The sequence below is a fragment of the Hemiscyllium ocellatum genome, chromosome 11 (genome assembly GCF_020745735.1).
Source record: "Hemiscyllium ocellatum isolate sHemOce1 chromosome 11, sHemOce1.pat.X.cur, whole genome shotgun sequence".
In the NCBI taxonomy this organism is placed as follows: Eukaryota; Metazoa; Chordata; class Chondrichthyes; order Orectolobiformes; family Hemiscylliidae; genus Hemiscyllium; species Hemiscyllium ocellatum.
The window spans coordinates 93,976,017-94,001,506 of NC_083411.1; the positions used below are offsets into that span (position 1 = coordinate 93,976,017).

Genomic DNA, 25,490 nt, shown 5'->3' on the forward strand with positions numbered 1-25,490 from the left:
AAAATCATTTTAAAAAACAAAAAGACCAGCCTTCCTGCAAGTGAAAGTAATTTTGAAATTGGCTGAACATAGAAATGAACATTAAGGTTCATCTTATTTGTGCATTAAAGGTCAGTTATTTTCAGTGTGTTGTAGTGCACAGTTAATTCTTGTTTATCATGGTTAAAATCTAAGGATGATTATTAGCTTCTTTTACTTATTTCAACATATATTTAAGGAATATTTATGTGCAGAACATCTGCACATGATTCAGACTCTGCCAGAGTATCAGCAGTACTATTGTAAATGAATACTATGTCATGAAAGGAAAAATGCTCTACTGAGAAATGTTCCTTGTATTATGTTGTCCTTATTAAAGCTGCTCCATTTGTGATGCATGCATGCTCTTCTGTTGCACAGTTGTGCGAGCAAACTCAGTTTTTTTTTCTACTGGATGTGCCTATTTTTCTCCTCATTTTCACCCTTTGTTTGTACAACCATTGGCCATTATGATTAATAAGGTTTTCAACATTGTTTTATTATCAAATGACAGAACTTAATGATCTCATATACTGATTCATCTCTCTTAAATCCTTGGTCTAATTCAGCACTTGACAGAAAGTGTTAGTTCAGAACTCTGAGCTTTCCTCACATTGAAGATGTGGAGTGCTGTATGAAGGCTTGATATATCATTTGAATCATAGAATGACTACAGTGTGAAGGCCGGCCTTCGGGCCCATCGAGTTGACACAACCACCTAGACCCATCCCTCTACCCTATACCTGTAATCCTGCATTTTCCATGGCTAATCAACTTAGCCTGTGCATCCCAGGGCAGTATGGCCAATTTAACATGGTTAATCCACCCAGGTTGCACTTCTACAGACGTGCCCCACAGCTACCTGAGGAAGGAGCAGCACTCCAAAAGCCAGTGCATCCAAATAAACCTGTTGGAATATAACCTGGTGTTGGGTGATTTTTAACCATCATCGGGTGTGTTATACCACTTCACTGGCACCCAAGCAGCTGTAGGCTTTATTGCTTGAATGGGTTAGTGTCAATATTTGCATGAAATGTGTGAGGTTAAAATCCTTATTCACTGTTACTTGATGCTGCAGTTCCTCAACGTCTGGTTCTCCTTTAGTCCCATATTAATTATTTCTGGTACCTGATGTCAGAGAGGAGGTCAACTGCAGGGAAAATCAATGTGGATTCTCGTGGTATACTAGCAGACCTGACTTCAGATTGCACAGTTTGTGGAATTGGTCATATGGTTTTCTGCTGCTTTCTGCAGCTTTGACTGTGCTTGGGTGGGGTGTCCCTGGAGAGGAAGCATGATTTCTGCCCAGTGTGTCTATGCAGAACTGGGGATTGCAGGGTATTGTAAATTCAGATGTTGTAGTGTGGGTTTGCTGAGGTTTAAGTGTCTCTTTTGGGGTGCAATTAATGTTACAGACAATTAAAAAAATCACATAATACCAGGTTATAGTCCAACAGGTTTATTTGGAGTCTCTATCTTTTGGAGCACTGCTCAGTCATCAGGCAGCTGTGGAGCAGTACCGTAAGTCACAGAATTTCTTCCAAAAGATTAATGTCATGCAACTGAGATGATATATTGAAACGATATATTAGATTGCTGTTAAGTCTTTCATCTTTTAAAATGGGCTGCAGGTTTCGGTTCGTTAATATGTAAATCCCAGAACTTCTTTTAAGTCTCATTCTCGAGATAACAAGGTTTTATTTTAAAAAATGACATTTCAGCTCAGACAATGCATTAAAGTTGTGAGGTTTGAGTCTCAAGATTGGGATACAGACTTGTGTTTTTGTGATTTTTAATGTTGTCCACCCCAGTCCAACACCGGCATCTCCACATCAATGTTAGAGATGGCCTCATTAGACAATTAGAAAAGCAACATATTTTGCAGTGTTTTCAAATGCACTTTGTCCTATATTTGGAGAGATAGTAAAATATGCCATTATTAATTTGAGATACTTTTTATTGCTTGAATGAGTTAGTATTACTTTTTGCATGCAATGTATGAGGTTACAATCCTTGTCCACAGTTATTTGATGCTGTAGTTCCTCAACGTCTGGTTCTCCTTCAGTCCCATATTCATTATTTCTGGTACCTGATGTCAGAGAGGAGATCAACTGCAGGGAAAAGCAATGTGAACTCTTGTGGTCTGCTAGCAGACCTGACTTCAGATTGCAGTTTGTGGAATTGATCATATGGTTTTCTGCTGCTCCTCTGCAGCTTTGACTGTGCATGGATGGGTTGTCCCCGGAAAGGAAACACGACTTCTGCCCAGTGTGACCTCTATAGGTATTTAAGGAATGAAAGAATGACTAGAGTCAGATTAGGGCCAATCAAAGATAGTACTGGAAAGTTGTGTGTGGAAACTGAAGATATAGGGGAATGAATACTTTTTGTCACATTGGAAAAGGGCAATAGTGAGAATAAGGAGATACAGGCTACAAGATTAGATGGGATTGAGGTTGTCAAAGAGGAGGTTTTAACAATTTTGGAAGATCTGAAAATAAGTAAGACTCTTGGGCCAGATGGGATTTATCCTTGGAATCTCTTGCAAGCCAGGGAGGAGATTGCAGAGTTTTTGGCTTTGACCTTTATGTCATCATTGTCAACAGGAGTACTGCCAAAAGACTGGAGGACAGCAAATGTTGTTCCCTTGTTTAAGGGGAGTCAGGACAACCCTGGCAATTATAGGTCAGTGAGCCTTACTTCGGTTGTGGGTCAGGTGGTTGGGAAAGGTTATAAGAGATAGGATTTATAATCATCTGTAAAGGAATAGTTTGATTAGGCATAGTCAACGCGGTATTGTGAAGTGTAGGTCATGCCTCATTAACCTTATTGAGCTCTTTGAGAAGGTGACAAAACAGGTAGATGAAGGTAAAGCGGTTGATGTAGTGTGTATGGATTTCAGAATAGTAAAAAGTGAGGTCTGCAGATGCTGGAGATCAGAGCTGAAAATGTGTTGCTGGTTAAAGTGCAGCAGGTCAGGCAGCATCCAAGGAACAGGAAATTCGATGTTTCGGGCAAAAGCCCTTCATCAGGAATCCTGATGAATTGATCATTTGATTCCTGATGAAGGGCTTTTGCCTGAAACGTCGAATTTCCTGTTCCTTGGATGCTACCTGACCTGCTGCGCTTTAACCAGCAACACATTTTCAGCTGTGTATGGATTTCAGTAAGGCATTGGATAAGGTTCCACGTGGTAGGCTACTGCACAAAATATGGAGTTTCTGGATTGAAGGTGATTTAGCGGTTTGGAACAGAAATTGGCTGGCTGAAAGAAGATAGAAGGCGGTGGTTGTTGGGAAATGTTCATCCTGAAGCTCAGTTACCAGTGGTTTGCTGCAAGGATCTGTTCTGGGGCCACTGCTGTTTGTCATTTTTCTAAATGATCTGGAGTTGGGCGTAGAAGGATGGGTTAGTGAATTTGCAGGTGACACTAAGATAGGCAGAGTTGTGGATAGTGCCAAAGGACGTTGTGGGTTACAGAGGGACATAGAGAAGATGCAGAGCTGGGATGAGAATTAGCAAATGGAGTTTAATGTGGAAAAGTGTGAAGTAGTTCACTTCGGATGAAGTAACAGGAATGCAGAGTGCTGGACTAATAGTAAAATTCTCGGCAGTGTAGATGACCAGAGAGATCTCAGTGTCCAGGTGCCTAAATCCCTGAAAGTTGCCACCAAGATTGATAGGGTTGTTAAGAAGGCATGTGATGTGTTGGCATTTATTGGGAGGTGGATTGAGTTTTGGAGCCTTGAGGTCATGCTTCAGCTGTACAACCCACTGTAAGGCCGCACCTGGAGTATTGCTTACAGATCTGGTCACAGCATTATAGGAAGGATGTGGAAGCTTTGGAAAGGGTTCAGAGGAGATTTACTGGGATGTTGCCTGGTATGGAAGGAAGGTCTTATGAGGAAAGGCTGATGGAACTGAGACTATTTTCATTGGAGAGAAGGTTGAGAGATGACTTAATCAATACGTATAAGATAATCAGAGGGTTAGATAGGGTGGACAGTGCGAGCCTTTTTCCTCAGATGGTGAAGGCTAACACGATGGGACAAAGCTTTAAATTGAGGGGTGATAGATTTAGAACAGGTATCAGGGGTAGCTTCTTTACTCAGATAGTGGTAGGGACCTGAAATGGGCTGCCTGCAATGGTAGTAAACTCACAGATATTAAGGGCATTTAAATGGGCATTGGACATACATATGGATAATAATGGAATAGTGTAGATTAGGTGGGCATCAGAGTAATTTCACGGGTTGGCGCAACATTGAGGGCCGAAGGGCCTGTACTGCGCTGTAACGTTCTATGTTCTATGTACCCATTCTTCTGTGACTAGAGGATGTATTGGGGACTGTAGGTATTGTAAATTCAGATGTTGTAGTGTGGGTTTTGATGAGGTTTTAGTGTCACTTTTGGGGTACAATTAATGTTAGAGATAGTTAAAAAAAACAGACACTAGGTTATAGTCCAACATGTTTATTTGGAAGCACTTTCTTTCAGAGCACTGCTCTGTCATCAGGTAGCTGTGGAGCAGTACTGTAAGTCACAGAATTTCTTGCAAAAGACTAGTGTCATGCAACTGAACCAATATATTGAGCAGGGCTGAAAATGTGTTGCTGGTTAAAGCGCAGCAGGTCAGGCAGCATCCAAGGAACAGGAAATTCGACGTTTCGGGCATAAGCCCTTCAACAGGAACAGGGTCCCAAGTTCGAACCCAGTTTTGAGCGACTGTCTGTATGGAATTTGCACATTCTCCCTGTGTCTGCGTGGGTTTCCTCTGGGTGCTCTGGTTTCCTCCCACAGTCCAAAGATGTGCAGGTCAGGTGAATCAGCTATGCTAAATTGCCCACAGTGTTAGGTGCTTTAGTCAGAGGGAAATGGGTCTGGGTGTGTTACTCTTCTGAGGGTCGGTGTGGACTAGTTGGGCAGAAGGGTCTGGTTCCACACTATAGGGAATCTAATCTGAAAAAAAACCTAGATTGCTGTTAAGTCGTTCATCTTTTTAGAATGGGGTTGCAGGTTTCAGTTCATTAATGTGTAAATCCCAGAATATCTTTTAAATCAGATTGTCAAGATAACTTAACAGACTCTAACCTCACAACTTTAATGCATTGTCTGAGCTGAAATGCCACCTTTTCTTATAAAACCTAAGTCATCTCAAGAACGTGACATAAAAGAAGTTCTGGGATTTACATATTAATAAATCGAAACCTGCAACCCATTCTGAAAGATGAAAGACTTAACAGCAATCTAAGTTTGTTCAATATATTATTTCAGTTGCATGACACTGTAATCTTTTGCAATAAATTCTGCGTCTTATGGTCCTGCAAAACAACTATCTGATGAAGACTACCACTCTGAGAATAAACCTGTTGGACTATAACCTTGTGTCGTGTGATTTTTAATGTTCTCCACCCCAATCCAACACCTGCACCTTCACATCAATGTTCGAGATGCCCTCATTAGAAAAAATGCAATGAGAATTAGAAAAGCATTATATTTTGCAGCGTTCTTAATGCACTTTGTCGCTTATTTTGAGAGTTAGTAAAATATGCCACAATTAGAGTGAGCTGTGCAAACGCTGCTGTGCAAACTCCAGGGCTGCACCAGCACGCGGAGGAAGGCAGCGCCGCACGCTCGAGGACGGAAGGTGGCGCCGCTCTTGGCCTGCCCAGTGGGAGGATCGAACTCGTTGGCGTTGGCTGACTGAAGCAATGTCGCCGAGGTGAAGGCACCGAGCTGTGGTCGGGAGTGCGCGGCGGCTCGGGCCGGGTGGAAGCTCCGCTTCGGGAGGCTTCATGGAGAAACCGGCGCCGAGAGGACGGGGCAAGCCCGTGATAATATCCTTTCGAGGTGGGGCGGAATGTGGAGATTGAGGTTTAGGGGGCGGGCTGTAACATACGGCCGGGAGTCCTGGCAACCGGGAAACGTGACAGAAGGGCCCCGGCCCCGGGCTCGGGCTCGGGCCGGATCACAGAGCTGGGGCAGTCCTGGGCCCGGCCAGAACCCTCCTAGCTCCGGCCCAGTACACCCCTTCCATCGCTGCACCCTGCCCGTGATATGTTAGCCCTGTGGCTGCTGATCAGTGAAGCCTTGGTGTGTTTTTCTTTTGACCTGTTTTGGAGAATTTATCCTGAAGGTTTTGTTAGTTGCTACGAAAGGTTTGTTTTGTTGCTGAGCTGGTGCGCTGCAATCCGCCCTTTCTATGGCCTTGCCCCGCAATACTGATGCGTGAGATCATTAGTTTGGGGACAAAGCTACTTCGTTGTTGTTTGTAAACTTGGATATGCAACAGAATTGGCTAAATCAAAGCTCTCCAATTTTGTATTGATGTAGTATTGACATATGCATAGGTCAGTTAAGAATCGATGTATTCCTGATGAAGGGCTTATGCCCGAAACGTCGAATTTCCTGTTCCTTGGATGCTGCCTGACCTGCTGCGCTTTAACCAGCAACACATTTTCAGCTCTGATCTCCAGCATCTGCAGACCTCACTTTTTACCCGTATGGGTGTTAGCCCCCCGCAAAGTTTTGGGCGAATCCGATGGCAAGCCCCTAAGAGGATCAAGCTGAATGGTGATGGATCATTGTACTGTGAGGCGCATCGCAACTGAACCTCATCCCACCCCCAACTGGTGCCAGCGTATTCGGTTGGAATCGTAACATACCAAGCGAGAGGAGGATACCTGTTGTTTCCCTTCTCGGTTGTTTTATTCATTCGCGTTGTGAACGTTGCTGCAGCAATAATTGCCCAGAGGGCAATTAAAATTCCCTCCTGTAGCTGTGGATCTGGAGGCACATGTAGGCCAGACTATGTAAACATAGAGTTTCCTTCCCTAGTGGACATTAATGAAGCATATAGGTTTTTCCAGCAATCAGCAATGGTTTTGCGGTCATCATTAGACTCTTACTTCCAGGTTTTTTATTGAATTCCAGGTCCCTAGAACATTACTTGTGTCTCTGGATTAATGCCCTGGCAATAATACAACAAGGCATTCACCTACTTTAAGTAGAATTGTTTAAAATGTTTGTCAGTTCCAGGGTGTTGAAGTCAGTTGTACTTTTAATTACTACTCAGGTTATATCATCTAACTAAGCATGCACAGACCTTCTCCTTTATAGAACGTAACATAATCTCCCATTGGGCATTTGATCGCTTATTACAAAAATAGGTGGTGATGTTCTGATGCTAATACCAAATTGGACTATGAATTTCTGCATTTGTTTGCATAAGTTCAGACAGTGTTCAAGACTAAAGTTTCCAACATCATTATTCCAATATTATGATTGCTATATTTACCTTATTCAAAGCAGGCCATTTGAAAGAAAGAACTTTGTTTGTGGTTCTTCATACCTCAGGTAAGGCAAGGAATTATGGAAAGCCCTTCATAGTAACCTCAGTTGGTGCAAGAATTGAACCCATGTTTTTAGTGTTCTGTTTTGCAAATTAGTTGTCCAGGCAACTGGGCTAACTAAGTTGAGTAGGTTTTATAAAAAGAACCCAGTGGTTCAGTTTCTCATCGGGCATAAGTCATCTTTATGCAACATGATTGAGTTAGAAAACCACATCAATAAGCCTTCTGTTTATCCATCATTGATTCAGAAATCTTTCAGGTGTTCTCTATTTTGACATGGTGGAAGTATAGTAAAGGCTATTCAAACTGATCTCTTGGATCAGAAGTGTAAACTGCAACTATAGAGCAAGGAAATTGAAGGAAAGAATTTTTGGAATATGTTCCTGAGTTAGTCAGATTGCTAAAGGATACATGGCCAGGTAAGGTGGATTGTTAATGTTTTTGAAGCATAAATTTGACTGTTTGGTTCAGTTTTCACTTTGGAAGAGAATTTAGAACAGTTTACATTTAGGTGTGTTGTGTATGATTTGATGAATATCTAGAGTGTGTCACCTGTGGAAAGTGCAAAGGAACAAGAAACTTAGGATTGTAGATCTGGAGAAAGAGGGTTAAGATCATCTATATGGTCTTTTGAGCCTTGGTTTACTCAGTTGGTCTCCAATTTTTTTTCCCAGATCTTGTTTGTAACTGTTTTAATTTTCTATACAATTCCATATGTCGTTCATAACATGTTGTAATCACCGCCTGACATCTATTCAATTTTTTTGTAATTTCCATAATGTTTATTCATATTTCTACATAAGTCACACCATTTTTGATGAAAACTCACTGCACTTAATACTTGGTAAATCTTCTGCTTCTAACAGTAGCGTTAATATTTTGCAAGTAGAGTGGGTGTTAGAGTTGAGGTACCTTTTTTGTAATGTACGTAAACATCGAACTTTACAGCGAAATACAGGCCCTTTGGCCCTCGCTGGTTTCACAGGGCAGCGCAACAATCTCAAGCCCATCTAACCTACACTCTTCCATTCTCATCCATATGCCTATCCAACAACCATTTAAATGCCCTTAATATCAGTGAGTCTACTAGAGTTGCAGGCAGTGCATTCCATGCCCCTACTACTCTCTGAGTAAAGAAACCACCTCTAACATCTGTCCTATATCACCCCTCCATTTAAAGCTATGTCCCCTCATGCTAGCCATCACTATTCAAGGAAAAAGGCTCTCGCTGTTCACCCAATCTAACTTTTTGATTATCTTATATTTCTCAATTAAGTCACTTCTCAACCTTCTCTCTAACGAAAACAGCCTCAAGTCCCTCAATCTTTCCTTGCAAGACCTTCCCTCCATAGCTTTCGAATGCTTCCACATCCTTCTTATAATGCAGTGACTAGAACTGAATGCAATACTCCAAGTGCAGCCACACCAGTGTTTTGTAAAGCTGCAGCATCACCTCATGGTTCTGAAACTTGATCCCTCTACTAATAAAAACTAACACACCGTATGCCTTCTTAACAGCCTTATCAACCTGGAGAAAGTGAGGACTGCAGATGCTGGAGATCAGAGTTGAGAGTGTGGTGCTGGAAAAGCACAGACGATCAGGCAGCATCTGAGGAGCAGGAGAATCAACATTTCTGGCATAAGCCCTTCATCAGGAATGAGGCTTGTTAGTTGGGGCAGGGTCCCAATATATCACCACCAGAGATTTATTTCCCTCCCCAGTCCTTTCAGCATTCTGAAAAGATCATTCCCTCCATGACTCCCTCGTCAGGTCCACACACCCCACCGACCCACACCCCACTCCTGGCACCTTTCCCTGTCACTGCAAAAAGTACAAAACCTGTGCCCACACCATTCCCCTCAGCTCCCTCCAAGGATCCTTCTACACCCATCAGAAATTCACCTGCACCTCTCCTAATGTCATCTACTGCATCCGTTACACCAGGTGTGGTCTCCTCTACATCGGGGAGACAGGACGCCTTCTTGCGGATCGTTTCAGAGAACATCTCTGGGATACCCGCACCCACCAACCCCACCACCCTGTGGCTGAACACTTCAACGCCCCTTCCTCCTCCCACTCCATCAAGGACATGCAGATCTTGGGCCTCCTTCACCGTCAAACCATTACCACCCAACGCCTGGAGGTGGAACGCTTCATATTCCGCCTTGGGACCCTGCAACCACACGGGATAAATGTGGGTTTCAACAGCTTCCCCCCCCTTCCCCTGCCTTACATTATCCCAGTCCCGAGCCTCCAACTTGGCACTGCCCTCCGTACTGCCCTTCTCCCTCACCTCCATATCTATCACTTTCCAGCTACCTCCCCCTCACCTCAACCCCCTCCCCTTCCCATTTATCTCTCAGCTCCAACCCACAAGCCTCATTCCTGATGCCGAAAATATCAATTTTCTTGGTTCACTGATGCTGCCTGACCGACTGTGCTTTTCTAGCACCACACTCTGGAACCCTATCAACCTGGGTGATCTATGTACATGGACACTGAGATCTCTCTGTCATCTACGCTACCAAGAATCTTGCCATTCGCCCAGTATTTTGCATTCCTGTTACTCCTTCCAAATGACTCACCTCTCACTTTTCTGCATTAACCTCCATTTGCCATCTCTCAGCCAGCTCTGCAGCTTATCTATGTCCCTCTGTATCCTACAACATTCTTCGTAACTATCCACAACTCTACCAACCTTAGAGTCATCCACAAGTTTACTAACCCATCCTTCTATGCCCTCATCAAAGTCGTTTATAAAAATGACAAATAGCAGTGGACCCAAAACCGAGCTTTGCAGTACACCAGTAGGATGAACATTTCCCATCAACCACCACCCTCTGTTGTCTTTTCAGCTAACCAATTTCTGATCCAAACTACTAAATAGCCCTCAATCCCATGCCTATGTATTTTGTGTAGTAGCCTCCCATACGAAGCCTTGTCAAATACCTTACTGAAATCTATATACACCACGCCAACTGCTTTACCCTCATCACCTGATTGGTCACCTTCTCAAAGAACTCAATAAGGTTTGAGAGACAAGACCTACCCTTCACAAAACCATGTTGACTATCCCTAATCAACTTATCCCTATCAAGATAATTATAAATCCTATCTCTTATAACCTTTTCCAACACTTTACCCACAACTAAAGTAAGGCTCACTGGTCTGTAATTACCAGGGTTGTCTCTACCCCCCTTCTTGAACAAGGGAACAACATTTGCTATCCTCCAGTCTTCTGGTACTATTCCTGTAGACAATGGCAACATAAAGATCAAAGCCAAACGCTCAGCAATCTCCTCCCTGGCTTCCCAGAAAATCCTAGGATAAATCCCATCCAGCCCAAGGGATTTATCTATTTTCAACTGCTCATAATTTCTAACACCTCCTCCTTGTGAACCTCAATTCCACCTAGTCTAGTAACCTGTTTCTCAGTATTCTCCTCAACAGCATTGTCTTTTTCCAGTGTGAATACTGACGAAAAATATTCATTTAATGCTTCCCCTATCTCCTCTGATTCCACACACAATTTTCCACTACTGTCCTTGATTGGTCCTAATCTTACTTTGGTCATTCTTTTATCCTCTATATACCTATAGAAATCTTTAGGGTTTTCCTTGATCCTATCTGGGGAATGTCCCTTCCTGGCTTGTCTTAGCTCTCTCTTTAGGTCTTTCTTGGTTACATTGTAACTCTCAATCGCCCCAACTGAGCCTTCACATCTCATCCTAACGTAAGCTGCCACCTTTCTCTTGTAGAGCGATTCAACTTCTTTAGTAAACCATGGCTACTGCACTCAACAACTTCCTCCCTGTCTGACAAGTCCATACTTATCAAGGATGCACAGTAGCTGTTCCTTGCATAAACTCCAAATTTCAATTGCACCCATGCTCTGCAGTTTCCTTCCCCATTCTGTGCATCCTAAACCTTGTGTAATCACGTTGTAATTACCTTTCCCCCAGCTGTAGCTCTTGCCCTCCAGTGTATACCTATCCCTTTCCATCATGAAAGTAACCATAACTGAATTATGATCACTATCGCTAAAGTGCTCACCTACCTCCAAATCACCTGGCTGGGTTCATTACCCAGTAGCTGCAAATGTGTTGCTGGTCAAAGCACAGCAGGTTAGGCAGCATCTCAGGAATAGAGAATTCGACGTTTCGAGCATAAGCCCTTCATCAGGAATAAGAGAGAGAGAGCCAAGCCGGCTGAGATAAAAGGTAGGGAGGAGGGACTAGGGGGAGGGGCGATGGAGGTGGGATAGGTGGAAGGAGGTCAAGGTGAGGGTGATAGGCCGGAGTGGGGTGGGGGCGGAGAGGTCAGGAAGAGGATTGCAGGTTAGGAGGGCGGTGCTGAGTTGAGGGAACCGACTGAGACAAGGTGGGGGGAGGGGAAATGAGGAAGCTGGAGAAATCTGAATTCATACCTTGTGGTTGGAGGGTTCCCAGGCGGAAGATGAGGCGCTCCTCCTCCAGCCGTCGTGTAGTTGTGTTCTGCCGGTGGAGGAGTCCAAGGACTTGCATGTCCTCGGTGGAGTGGGAGGGGGAGTTAAAGTGTTGAGCCACGGGGTGATTGGGTTGGTTGGTTCGGGCGGCCCAGAGGTGTTCTCTGAAGCGTTCCGCAAGTAAGCGGCCTATCTCACCAATATAGAGGAGTACCCAGTACCAAATTTAATGTGGCCTCGCCCCTTGTTGGCCTGTCTACATACTGTGTCAGAAAACCCTCCTGCACACAGTGGACAAAAGCTGATTCATTTAAAGTACTTGAACTATAGTATTCCCAATCAATATTTGGGAAGTTGAAGTCCCCCATAACTATCCTGTCACCCTCGCTCCTATCAAGAATCATCTTTGCTATCCATTCCTCTACATCTCTGGAACTATTTGGTACATTTGAACATGTACAGCATGTTCTATAATATACTGAGTTAAAATCAGGGAACTCCTTTCCGCTTAGCACTGTAGATGTTTCTTTGAGTGGTCCAAGGAGGCAGCTCAGTACCACATCATGAAGGGCAATAAGGGACAGGCAATAAATGTGAGCCTAATCAGTGATGTCTGTATCCTGCAAATGTATTATAAAAGGCCATTGTGCAATGATGTAAGTTGTGACCCTGTTTACTGGCCTGTGCAGATGTGGTTCAGTGATTATGCTTTCCCATCTTAAGTGAGAATGACCCACATTGAAACCTCAATGCTGGGAAGAGTGCATACTCTTAAGTTGGCAATATTGTATAATACTCAGCGAATACTGTATTCTTAAGTTTTTGTCTTTCTGGTGCAATATTAAACTGAAGTTCGTTTTGCCTCAATTGAGCAAAACAATCTCTTGGCATAATTCAGAAGAAATTGCTGATTTTGGCCTGAGCATTATTCATCCCCACACTAGTTTCACCAAAAATTGAGTAGTTGATCATTTGTTCAATTACTGTTTGTGCTTTTGAGAGAAGGGAACGGATTTAAAAGTACAAAAATTTCTCATTGGTTGAACTTTTATTCCCTTCAAAATGTTCAGTGAAGAAAGATATGACATGTCTTTCATTTGTTGCAATATTATTGTAATTTTGTAAAATTAGATTTTGGAGTCTTACAGGCAATTTTATAATACTCCATATTCATCATTATGCTTGTGAACAACCTAACTAAACAATACTTCGCATCCCTTGCCACCTGTAACATTCTCGGCTGATAGTTGGGAAATTGTTGTGCTGTAATTATTATATTTACCAGTGGGAGGAAGCAACTGGCACAAATTGAAAAAAGCTTGGTGAAAAATATTTAAATATGTATTTTGAGAAACTAAATTGATAAATAAAAATGCATACATTTTATTCAGTATGAATTGTAATCAGATTGCTTTAAAAATATTGAATTTGTATGAAAAGCAAATGGTATCTTTGGTTAATAATCTTTTCATTGAAAACAAAATTCACGGCATTACGGTTTGTAAGTTTAATATTGCGTTCTTCAGTACAGTGAAGGACTTATTAATACTTAATTGTGCATCTTTTCTGAGACATAGTTTTGAGCTTTGCTATCATTACAAAATGAAGGGAAACATCAAGTTATTTCAACATCAAGATAGGTAATAATGCATTTTGCAAATGTTCTGTAAACTGTTTGCATCTAGCTTACACATATCCAGTTGGCGCAACCACTGATAGTTTTCTGGAAAAAACAAGTGAAATCCTGGGTTTTAATTCAGATTGAGGTGGTGAAAATGTTTTAGTCAAGATAATAAAAGACTCATTAATTATCATAGATAAAATTGAGTGACTTTTCTCAGTTATTCAGTGGAATAGTGCATGATGGGTTGATACTATCATATTCCTTACCACATTACCTTAAACAATAACATTAATATAATTTACTAGATTAAAAAAAATCAGCTAGTATCCTCAAGTTCAAAATTTATCAGCGATTCTAAGTGACATTAGATATCAGTTTAAATTTATTCACTCTAGAATTTGTCTTTATAACAAAAACATTAATCATATGCAATGCTTTTGTTTTATTTCAGTTTGTTATATTCAGATTTTCAGTTCAAAAGTGCGAATCAAGTTAGAAACTGGCCTCAATTTTTGCCTTTTATTTAAATTTGTTTCATTGGAATTTTAAGTGTCACTTCAGATTTTGATTGGTATTACACTTGTTTTGTCACTATTTTGTATTTTTGAAATTTATGTGAGTGAAAGGGAATTTTCAATGCAGGACCAATGAAGGCTGTAACCAAATTGCTGTATCCCTTGATTCAATTGGTGTCTTTAGTTTCCTCACTTTTTTTTCTTTCTCTGCTGCATCCAACTTCAGATCTAATTTTTGTACATCTGTATTTGCTGAAAGGTGAAATTTGGATGTAGATATTCCTAAAGAATGACGATAATTACTACTTTGATTATATGTTTACTTGTATCCTTGTTGAACTGAAATATATGGTTCCTTAATAATTTGAAAAGCAGTCAATGGTTCCGAGCTGAAAGATGGGCTGAAAGTACCCAGAGTTTTGTATCTCATTGAAAACAAAGGTGAATATGAGTAAGTATGTACATGTTTTTATTTGGCTTCGTATTTGTTGTGATTTATTCAAGTTGATCTGCTATTCGATAGAATATGTCAAAAGTTTACCTCTTGTTTAGATATGACTGTCTAGATGCACATACATGAGTCTTTTTGATATGCTTGTGTGATCTATCGATTAGAAGCCTGGATTTGAATCCCTTTACCACCAAATGATCCTGTGTGTAAGAAACATCTGACAGAAAGAGACTGTGTATAAGTGAACACCATTTCCCTGCTCCTTTTCAGATAAATCAGAGTCTACTTGTTTTGATATTGCCAAGATGTTTGTAAGGTGCTGTGCAAGTGAATGTCCTTGCTTTGTAGTCAGTGCACACCAACTTAAGAAAAGATGTTGAAGTTATGAAATTGTCTTCCCCCAGAGTAGCAGGCATGTTTGATCAATGGATAAATTGCCAAATTGTTAGACAGCAAGGGAATTGAGTTACATGGGCATAGGGTGCAGTAGTGGACATCATGAGCTTAAACAAATATAGCACTGGTTTAAAAATATAAATGGAATTTATTGAATGATAGATCAGACAACAGAGACAATTGTGACCTTCTCCTGCTCTAATTTGTGTTATGTTATCAAATTCATGTTTTCTGAGATGTGTATCTCTAGAAATTTCATGTTTTTTTTGTGTTGCTGCCTCTAAACAACTTTATTCCGGATACTGAACCCTGCTATATGCTGTCTGCAAGCTTATCGTTCCCCTGCCCACTCTATATCTCTTCTATCACCTAGCCCCCACCCCAGCACCCCTCCCCAACCTATTGCCACATTCCGAATGCATTTTGACAGGGTTTTGTTTTCCTCCTGACTGAGTCTCCGCCAATTATGTTGTAATCGGAAACTGAAGGCAGCTTCTGCTTTTGTTTTTTTTTAAAAATGCAAAAATGATGCAAATATTAGGCAAAATAGATGAGAGCCACTTCTGACTGTTAGAAAAAATAAAATCCTCTACTGCCAGTCTTTCTTTTTATCTCGGTTAATAGTTTTTGGATTATTGCAACTTAATTCTCTTATGTTTGTTATAGGTTTGGTAAAGAGAAAGATGATCAGCCAGTGCTGTTAGTTGTGAGATTAGTTATTTTGAGGATCATAGTTTGAAATCTATTTCCATTTATATTTTTAGACCTGTGCTTTTTTAAAAACTTGAAATGAGCTTTGTGATTCCAGGGTATGTTTCCCCTTTGATTTTGAGCAATGTTCAACTCTATTAATGTTGTTTTTATCCAGAAGCAAAAATTGGTCTCTGCCCATCTAACCTGTATGTAATTCCAGTTCCACCCCAAAGCAGGTAGTGTTTAAATCTCAAGTCCACAAGTTGTCTAGCCGTTCAGTTGTATGAGTCAAATACCAGTATGATAATAAGATGACAAATCACCACCTGTTTTGTAACCATGGGCGAGGACTAAAGGTCGGATCTGAAAGTGGCGCTCAAATCCAAGAAGGAATTAAATGTAATCTTGTGTAAACTGGTCCTGACTACATCCTTTCTTGATAGTAAAACAATTCATTCGCATGAAATCTACCAACTTGCATGACTAGCACTCTACATTGCATACTGTCTTTTTACTGCCTGTAATGAAATTGTTACTGTTTATCTTTTAAATGATGAAAAGGCAATTGTAGTCAGTTGCAATATTATGTGCATCATTTTTAGATTGCAAACTATTGGAATGAGTTTTGTTAATATTGTCAGAGTATTTAGACTACAATTATTCTGTGGACTGAACATGCCACTGTTCCTGCTGACTGCATCAGACTGTTGTGATATGTGCTGAAATACAGATAAGGAGGAAGATAAGATTGCTTGCTATATAATAGTGAAAATATGTTTCATTTATTGAATTCCATTAACAGTAATTTATATAGAAACTTTCATGAAACAATATGTTCCAAACCTTGGATAAAGGAGTTCTTGGAAATGTTGAGACAGTGGTAGAGAAGTTAAGGGAGGTGGCCGAAGTAAACTTAAAGAATTACATTTTGAAGAATTTGGAAGAAGAGGAGAGAGATACGGTGATGAGATCCAAAAAGAAAGATTTCTGAAGAATCTTAGACATTGGCAAAAAAAAATGCAACAAATGAGGCACGAAAGGATGCATACATTGGGTTGGGAAGCCCATTCCTGACTTTCATCTTTTAAAGCTGAAAATGTGTTGCTGGAAAAGTGCAGCAGGTCAGACAGCATTCAAGGATCAGGAAAATCAATGTTTCGGGCATGAGCCCTTCTTCAGGAATGAGGAGAGTGCGCCAAGCAGGCTAAGATACCTTTTATCTTAGCCTGCTTGGCGCACTCTCCTCATTCCTGAAGAAGGGCTCATGCCCGAAACGTCGATTTTCCTGATCCTTGGATGCTGCCTGACCTGCTGCGCTTTTCCAGCAACACATTTTCAGCTCTGATCTCCAACATCTGCAGTCCTCACTTTCTCCTTTCATCTTTTAAAGGCCTGTGATTGTATTTGAGTGATCGGGCTTTAGGTTAAAAATCCATGGGGTCTCACAACAAAGGTTCAAATCCTGCTGACTACACTCCTCACCCACCGTGAAGAGGAAGCAGTGGTGTAGTGATAATGTCACTGAGCTAGTAATCCAGAGACCCAGATCAATGGGTTCACATCCCATCACTTTACCCAACTTGAATGTTACATAGTATTGAGAAAGTTGATGAAGTGATCTCTTCATTTTAGATATGAATTGTGTACAGTTAATATTTTTGTGTTCTGTTGATAAGTTCTGATGTGAACACAGTGTTCAGGAGAACACAGGAACAGTAGGCTGTTTGGAACTTGGGCCTGCTCTGCCATTCGGTTAAACCGTATCTTATTTGTACCCGTACTGTTTAGCGTGCTTTGTTCTCTGTCCCTTGATTCCCTTGACCAACAAAAGTCTGTTAATAATCTTAAATCTCAATTGACCTAACATCCATAGTTTTTTTGAAAGAGCAAGTTCAAAATTCCATTGTGCTCTCTATCCCAGTTCCTCCTACCAGAGGGAATAGCTTATCCCAACCGTATCGAGTCAAATCATCATTTTAAACACCTCAACATTTCTATAATCTAAACCCCAAGAAATACAAAACGTGTTTATGAAACTTGTTCTTTAAATTCTTTACGCTGATTTCTATCTACATGAGAAGTTATTATGCCAAAAACTGAACATATAAACCAGGTGGGGTCTCCTGAAGACTAAACACAACTGAAACATCATTTCTGTACTTCTGAATTAGTGTTTCCCATCCTGAATATGAGTATGATTGGAATATTACGTCTCTGAACTAGTAGCTTAGCAGCCTCAACTAATGATCCAAATATGTGATCCTGTCACAATAGCTGGGGGATTCAGTCAATTAAGTAAAATCTAAAATAAGAGATTAGATTCAGTAATATTCATCAGTAATGTTCAGTAATGCTGGGTTATCTTAGAAATCTATCTGTTCACTAATGTTCGTTAAGAAAGGAACTCTGTCACCTTTGTTAAGTAGGAAAACCAGATGTCCCATTCCATAACCACCTAGGTTTGGAATACAGGTTGTCCTAGTGTATCACGCATTTCATTAACGCACATTCACTATGATACAATTGACAAGTTGGCGACACTGCTTCTAAAGTGCAAATGTTTGAAATGTATATTTGCTGTAATGCAGTTACATTGTCAAAACATGGCAGATGGAATTTAATTTGCAGAAATCTGAGAATGCACTTTGGCAGGAAGAATAGAAGAGCTGAATCTTACATAACTGGAAAGGAAGACTGAGAAAGCTACAGCACAAGGATTTGAGAGTGTAAAATTCTCAAAAACCTAACACAAGTTCAGGGATTGGGGAAGGCAAGTGGCATGTTTTATTTCAAAGGGAATGGAATGTAAAGATTTAAAGTTGCCAGGGCTGGAGAGTTTGAGCTATAGGGAGAGGCTGAGTAGACTGTGGCTATTTTCCCTGGATCATGAGAGACTGAGGGGTGACCTTATAGAGATCTGTAAAACATGTGGGGCATAGATAGGATAAATAGACAAGGTCTTTTCCCTGGGTGGAGGAGTCCAAAGTTAGAGGGTATAGGTTTAAGGTGAGAAGGGAAAGATTTGAGAGTGGCACGATGGCACAGTGGAACCCGGGTTCAGTTCCCGCCTCAGGCGACTGACTGTGTGGAGTTTGCACGTTCTCCCCGTGTCTGCATGGGTTTGCTCTGGTTTCCTCCCACAGTCCAAAGATGTGTGGGTCAGGTGAATTGGCTATGCTAAATTGCCCATAGTGTTAGGTAAGAGGTAAATGTAGGGGTATGGGTGGGTTGCGCTACAGTGTGGACTTGTTGGGCCGAAGGGTCTGTTTCCACACTGTAAATAATCTAATCTAATTTAAAAGGGGACCTAAGGGACAACATTTTCATGCAGAGGATGGTGCTGCCAGAGGAAGTGGTGAAGGTTAGTACAATTACAACATTCAAAAGATATTTGGATGGGTAATTGAATAGGAAGAGTTTGAAGGAATAGGGGCCAAATGCTGTCAAATAGGACTAGATTTATCTAGGATATTTGGTTGGTGTGGACGAGTTGAACCAAAGGATCTGTTGCCTTGCTGTACATCCATATGACGCTATAAAAATAGGAAAGTCTATCTTAAACTGTGTCAGACCACAGCTGGAAATTGTGAAAAGTTTTGGTCCCTTTGTAATGCCAGTGTCATCTTGCAAAATTCTGTAGCTTCTTAAACAGCTCTAGCAGATTTGAGAGTAATAAATGTATCCTCACTGTTTCAAAAAAGGAGGAAGAAAACCAGGAATTACAGTCTGGTTAGCTAACAGAGCCTGGAGATGTACTCCACTCCCAGCTGGGAATCTAGATATTTTCTAATCAAACTATTCAGAGCTATTATTACACACCCCTGCAGCAAGTGGAACTTGAACCCAGGCCTCCTGGTTCAGAAGTACAGTCATGGAATGTTTAATAAAGAATGTGACATCAGCACTTATTGAAACTGCCAATGGCATTGCACACAGCATGGATTAGGTAAAAAAGGAAATTGCTTGACAAACCTGTTGGAGTTTTTTTTTGAGGAAATAACTAGTAGCATGGATGAAGAAATACCAGTGGATGTGGTGTATTTTGACTTGTGATAAAGACCCACATTAGACGTTATTGTGTAAAATCAAGGCATATGAAATTGGTGGAAATAAACAAATGGATTAAGAATTTGTTAGTAGACATGAAACAGTAAGAATAATAGGTTTTCTTTGAAGTTGAAAGTGTTGACAAGTGGAGTACTGCAGGGATCAGCATTTGTGCCTATCTATTCAGAATACCTATCAATGAGTTGGATGGTGGAATTGAGTAATATTTCAAAGTTTGCTGACAACACCAAACCTAAGTAGCAATGACAATAGTGAGGAGGACATAACGACTTCAGGATAATTTTAGACAAGTCAAATGAGTCGGCAAAAAAATTGTAGATGCAGTAACGACATGGATAAATATGCATAGGAGGAAAAAAACCAGAATGGCAAAATATTATTTAAATAATGGGAAATTGGAAAATGTTGATCTACAAAGGAATCTTGGTGTCCTTGTGTATCAGTCGTCAGAAGCAAGCATGCAGGTACCGCAACCATAATATGTTGGCCTTCAGGATCTGTACAGTGCTTTGGTCAGATCACACCTGAAGCAATTATTTGCAGTTTTGGTCGCTTTGCCTTGTTAACAATATGTTTGCTAATAAATGTTCACAAAATTAATTCCTCTGATTATGTGTTGGTTGTACAAGGAGAAAGTGGGTAGGCTAGTCCTGTATTTATTGAAGTTTAAAAGCATGAGAGAATCTCTCAAAATTCTGACAGGCTGGTCAGACTGGAAGGATGGAAGATGTTTCTCTCTGGCTAGGGGATCTAGAACAAGGGATCGTGGTCTCAGGATTGGATTGAGATAAGGCACTTCTTCACTTGAGATGGTGAACCCATGGGGTTTTCTTCCAATAAACTTTGGAAGCAAAATCACTGACTATTTTAGATTAGATTCCCTGCAGCGTGGAAACCGGCTGTTTGGCCCAACAAGTCCACGCCAGCCCTCCGAAGAGTAACCCACCCAGACTCATTTCCCTACATTTACCCCTGACTAATGCACCTAACACTGTGGATAATTTAGCATGGCCATTTCTCCTGACTTACATATCTTTTGGAATGTGGGAGGAAACCGGACCATGCGGAGGTAGTCCACGCAGACACAGAGAGAATGTGCAAACTCCACACATTTATCCAAGGCCTGAATCAAACCTGGATCCCTGGCTCTGTAAGGCAGCAGTGCTAACCACTGAGCCACTGTGCTACCCGAAAGAAATAGATATCCAGAAGTTAAATGCCTCACTGATAATGAGGAGGGTGCAAGACTATGAGGTTAAGTTTGAGAATCAGACAACACATTGTTGAATGGCAGAGTGGAATCGATGGTCTGAAGTGGCGATTCCTGATCCTATTTTCTATGTACAATACAAAGGATAGCAACTCGTTAGCCACTTTTTGTGCTGTAACTGCATACTAATGTTTTGGGATTCACGTACTAGTATACCTAGATCTCTGTGCATGTTCAGATTTCTGCAGTCATTTTAGAGAGATGGAGATGTACAGCATGGAAACAGACCCTTCAGGCCAACCCACCCATACCGACCAGATATCCCAACCCAATCTACTCCCAGCTGCCAGCACCTGGTCCACATCCCTCCATTTATGACTGAGATTGAAAAGAGTGTCTTGTTTCTCAAGATAAATTATTTGCGTTCCTTCCCTGAAACTGATTTATTTGCATTTTAGATGTTATTTTGATGTATTACAGCAGATTTTTTGATATTTTGTTGCAAATAGCCTTGTTCTTCCTTGCATACAGCCTTTCTTCTCTTTTAAGTTTAGATAGTAAAGGAATTTTCTAACCTTTCCCACAAAAAAATCCTGAAGCAAATGAATTTAAATTCATTTTGTGGGCGGCACGGTGGCACAGTGGTTAGCACTGCTGCCTCACAGCGCCTGAGACCCAGGTTCAATTCCCGCCTCAGGCGACTGTCTGTGTGGAGTTTGCACATTCTCCCCGTGTCTGCGTGGGTTTCCTCCGGGTGCTCCGGTTTCCTCCCACAGTCCAAAGATGTGCGGGTCAAGTGAATTGGCCATGCTAAATTGCCCGTAGTGTTAGGTAAGGGGTAAATGTAGGGGTATGGGTGGGTTGCGCTTCGGCGGGTCGGTGTGGACTTGTTGGGCCGAAGGGCCTGTTTTCACACTGTAAGTAATCTAATCTAAATGTAGCAATATCTTAGGTCAATATAAGCTGTAAAGTCCTCAGTATCCAGAGCACAAAATGACCTCCTGTATGAAAAAATAAAATTCATCTCGAGTAACATTATTCATTCACTTGTTACTTATTCTATTTTATGTTAACGATAATAATTTTCTAACAATTTTTAATGGCTGATATTTTGTAGACTCGTTTTTGCTTGAATATTGTAGTTCGGTAGCAGCACCAGGTAAATGACAAATGGGTTTTTTTTTCTTTCTCTCTCTCCCGTCTTTTCTCTCTCTTTTGTATGTTTCTTTCTCCACAGGATCTTGAATTTTAAAGTCCCTTAATCTAATGTCATTTGATATGGGTTTCCTGCTGTGCTTGGCACACTATAGTTCCAGAGTAGGAGGGGACAAAATTCTCTTGTTATAGCGCACTTCAGTGTATTCCCAGATGAAATTTACATTTCGGGCTCCAGACTCAAAAATTTTAAGTCTGCCTTTTGAGGGAGACCTGCTGCAAACATTCCCAACAGTAATCAACTAATGTCATAGGTAAGGTTAGTGTTTTTTTTTCTAGTCACAGATTTTACTTTTGAGTTCTGTATTATAAGTTTAGCAAAGGACAAAAATTGAGGAATTTCTTAGTTCTGTCATTTTTGTTCTTTAATGTTCGTATTGAAAATGTGTACACATCTATTTCTACTTAATTGTTCATCATTAGACTTTATCAGTTGAAAGAATTCTCTTTAGATTTATTCCAACTTAACCAATTTGTCACTCTGTCAAAGGGCAGACTTACTTGAAAATTACTGATACTGTACACAATTGATCCCTTGAAATATTAATTCTTTTTTGGATGCAATGTACCTCGCAAAAATTAGTTTCAAGCCTTTTTATTATGTGGTCAGATTGAAAATGGTGAACAGTTGTTAAAATTCTTAATTGTTCAAATATATTTGTGCAGTATGAGAAGAGGGGTGCACATTGAATGTCATAGAGATGTAGCATGAATTCCTAACTGTCTACCTCAGCTTATTAAACTTCAGCCGTACTACGCTGTTTAAATTTGTTTTTTTTGAGTTTCGTTTCTTGCATCCCTTTCCTAATAAATGAAGACATAAACTTTGACTTCAGAGTTCAGGAAGTCAGTGTTATATATAATCAAAGGAATCTTATTTTAGATGGGTGGCAAATTCCAACTGTTAACTGAGATCTGTTGTGAGATAAATGCGAGGTGCTGCATTTTGGAAAAGCAAATCTTAGCAGGATTTATACACTTAATGGTAAGGTCTTAGGGAGTGTTGCTGAACAAAGAGACCTTGGAGTGCAGGTTCATAGCTCCTTGAAAGTGGAGTCGCAGGTAGATAGGATAGTGAAGAAGGTGTTTGGTATGCTTTCCTTTATTGGTCAGAGTATTGAGTACAGGAGTTGGGAGGTCACGTTGTGGCAGTACAGGACATTGGTTAGGCCACTGTTGGAATATTGCGTGTAATTCTGGTCTCCTTCCTATCAGAAATATGTTGTGAAACTTGAAAGGGTTCAGAAAAGACTTACAAGGATGTTGCCAGGGTTAGGGGATTTGAACTATCAGGAGAGGTTGAATAGACTGGGGCTGTTTTCCCTGGTAATCGGAGGCAGAGGGGTGACCTTATAAAGGTTTATAAAATTATGAGGGGCATGGATAGGATAAATAGACAAAATCTTTTCCCTGGAGTGGGGGAGTCCAGAACTAGAGGTCATTGGTTTAGGGTGAGAGGGGAAAGATATAAAAGAGACCCAAGAGGCAACTTTTTCATACTGAGGGTGGTATGTGTATGGAATGAGCTGCCAGAGGAAGTGGTGGAACCAGGCACTATTGCAATATTTAAAGGGCATTTGTATGCATATGTGAATAGGAAGGGTTTGGAGGGATATGGACCGGGTGCTGGCAGGTGGGACTAGATTGGGTTAGGATATCTGGTCGGCGTGGACGAGTTGGACCGAAGGGTCTGTTTCCGTGCCGTACATCTCTATGACTCTAAGTGGTCTAATGTTCTTTGTAACTCACGTGAAATTAGTCAAAACAAATATTTTAATATCCTAGTTTGGCCGTACATTTTTGTCTGATTCCTTACATTAAAGAGATTGAAAAGAATGTGGATGGTATACAAAAGTTATTTCAAAGCCATTTTTCTTTAAATACATTGTAATCTGTTTTTATGTTATGATTTGGAGATGCCGGTGTTGGACTGGGGTGTACAAAGTTAAAAATCACTGATGAAGGAGCAGCGTTTTGAAAGCTAGTGCTTCCAATTAAACCTGTTGGACTATAACCTGGTGTTGTGTGATTTTTTAACTTTATTTTGTGTTGATATTCAATTTGGTTGGCTTGGTATGTTTCAAGTACAGACAGCTGACTTTGTGGAAGCAGATTCTGTTTTGAATTCGCTTGTCCTAAGAATTTGAGGAAGACATAAGTCAGGCCTGTAGCAAAGATGGGTTTGTGAGTCATTATTGATTTGACAGCTAGTTCTGTAACTTTGTTATGGGTTAACATTTGGCCTGCATTTAGCAACTTTAAGATAAATGTGTTTGCTTTATTTCTTATGAATCTATTCAGTTATACTGGAGAAACTCAGCAGGTTTGATTCCATCATCAGAGAAAGGAGTCATATTGGACAAACAGTAACTGTTTCTTACTCCCCACAAATGTTGGCACACTTGTTGAGTTTCTCTAGCCCTTCATTTTCAAACCTCCAGCATCCACGATATTTTGGTTTTATTATGAAGTAAAGGAGCCAGGTTATAAGGAATTGTTTTATGTTTGGTGGTGAGGAATACTATTTTTTTAGGGTGGCATGATGGCTCAGTGGTGAACACTGCCATCTCTCAGCAACAGGGACCCAGGTTTGATTCTAGCCTTGGGCGACGGTCAGTGTGGAGTTTGCACGTTCTCTCCATGTCCGCGTTTACTGTGGGTGCTCTGATTTCCTCCCACAGTCCACAGATATGTAGGTTAGGTGGATTGGCCATGCTAAATTATCCTGTAGTGTCCAGGGATGTGCAGGCTAGATGGATTAGCCATGGAGAATGCAGGATTAACGGGATAGGGTAGGAGGATGGATTTTGAGGTTGATGTAGAATCTGGGCTTCAACATTGTGGGGATTCTGTGAAATCTGTGGAGACCCTTGCAATAACTAATCTAGTTGCATGCTTTTTGCCTGTTGCGATGTATCAGATTAGTTTTGTATCCCTTTGTGCCTCTGCCTGTTCAATAATGCTCCACGCACCTCTATTAAACTGCTTCCAGCATTGTCTAATTATCTGTAAATAATAGGTGTCACACTAGAGTCAGTGGTAGCACTTTAACCTCTTATTTCCAGCCATGAACTGGAAACCTGATTGCATAATCTAGATTGGCTCTGCAATTTATTAATGAGAATTGCCTTATTGGAGGTGCTTTCTTTTGAATAATATCTTAAACTGAAAGCCAATGTGCTGTTTCTGGGTAAGTAAAATATTCATTTATTAGTAATGCCAAAGGATTGAACAAAACTTCCAGATCATTTGAATTGATATCCATTTACAAAACCACCTCTCCATGGTCAGAAAATCTGTCCATGGCTGGGCCATTACTAAAGTTCATTTGAATTCCTTAATTGTACTGAAATTAATTTCACCATTTAAGAATTTTGTTTGTAAAGTTAGCAATGTGGAGTCTACTGTATAAAATACCATATGACTGATTCTATGATGCCAATTTGTTTTTTAATAACCGAATATAGGAAGTAAATACCCATTTAAACTATATGGTTATTGAA

General features: G+C 40.7%; 1 protein-coding gene across 2 annotated transcripts in view; it reads left to right on the forward strand.

Moving 5' to 3' along the window:
* The first annotated feature begins 5,717 nt into the window (after positions 1-5,717).
* Positions 5,718-25,490, forward strand: part of ocrl (OCRL inositol polyphosphate-5-phosphatase) — a 119,147-nt gene continuing 99,374 nt past the window's right edge. Inside the window, exons 1-2 of one of the 2 annotated variants that reach the window (XM_060832724.1) lie at positions 5,718-5,854; positions 14,325-14,405. In XM_060832724.1, coding sequence (XP_060688707.1) covers positions 5,814-5,854; positions 14,325-14,405 — 122 coding nt within the window. In that variant the 5' untranslated portion in view covers positions 5,718-5,813. Of the gene's footprint in view, positions 5,855-14,324; positions 14,410-25,490 lie in introns of those variants that run through there. The other variant, XM_060832726.1, reaches the window with a different exon arrangement.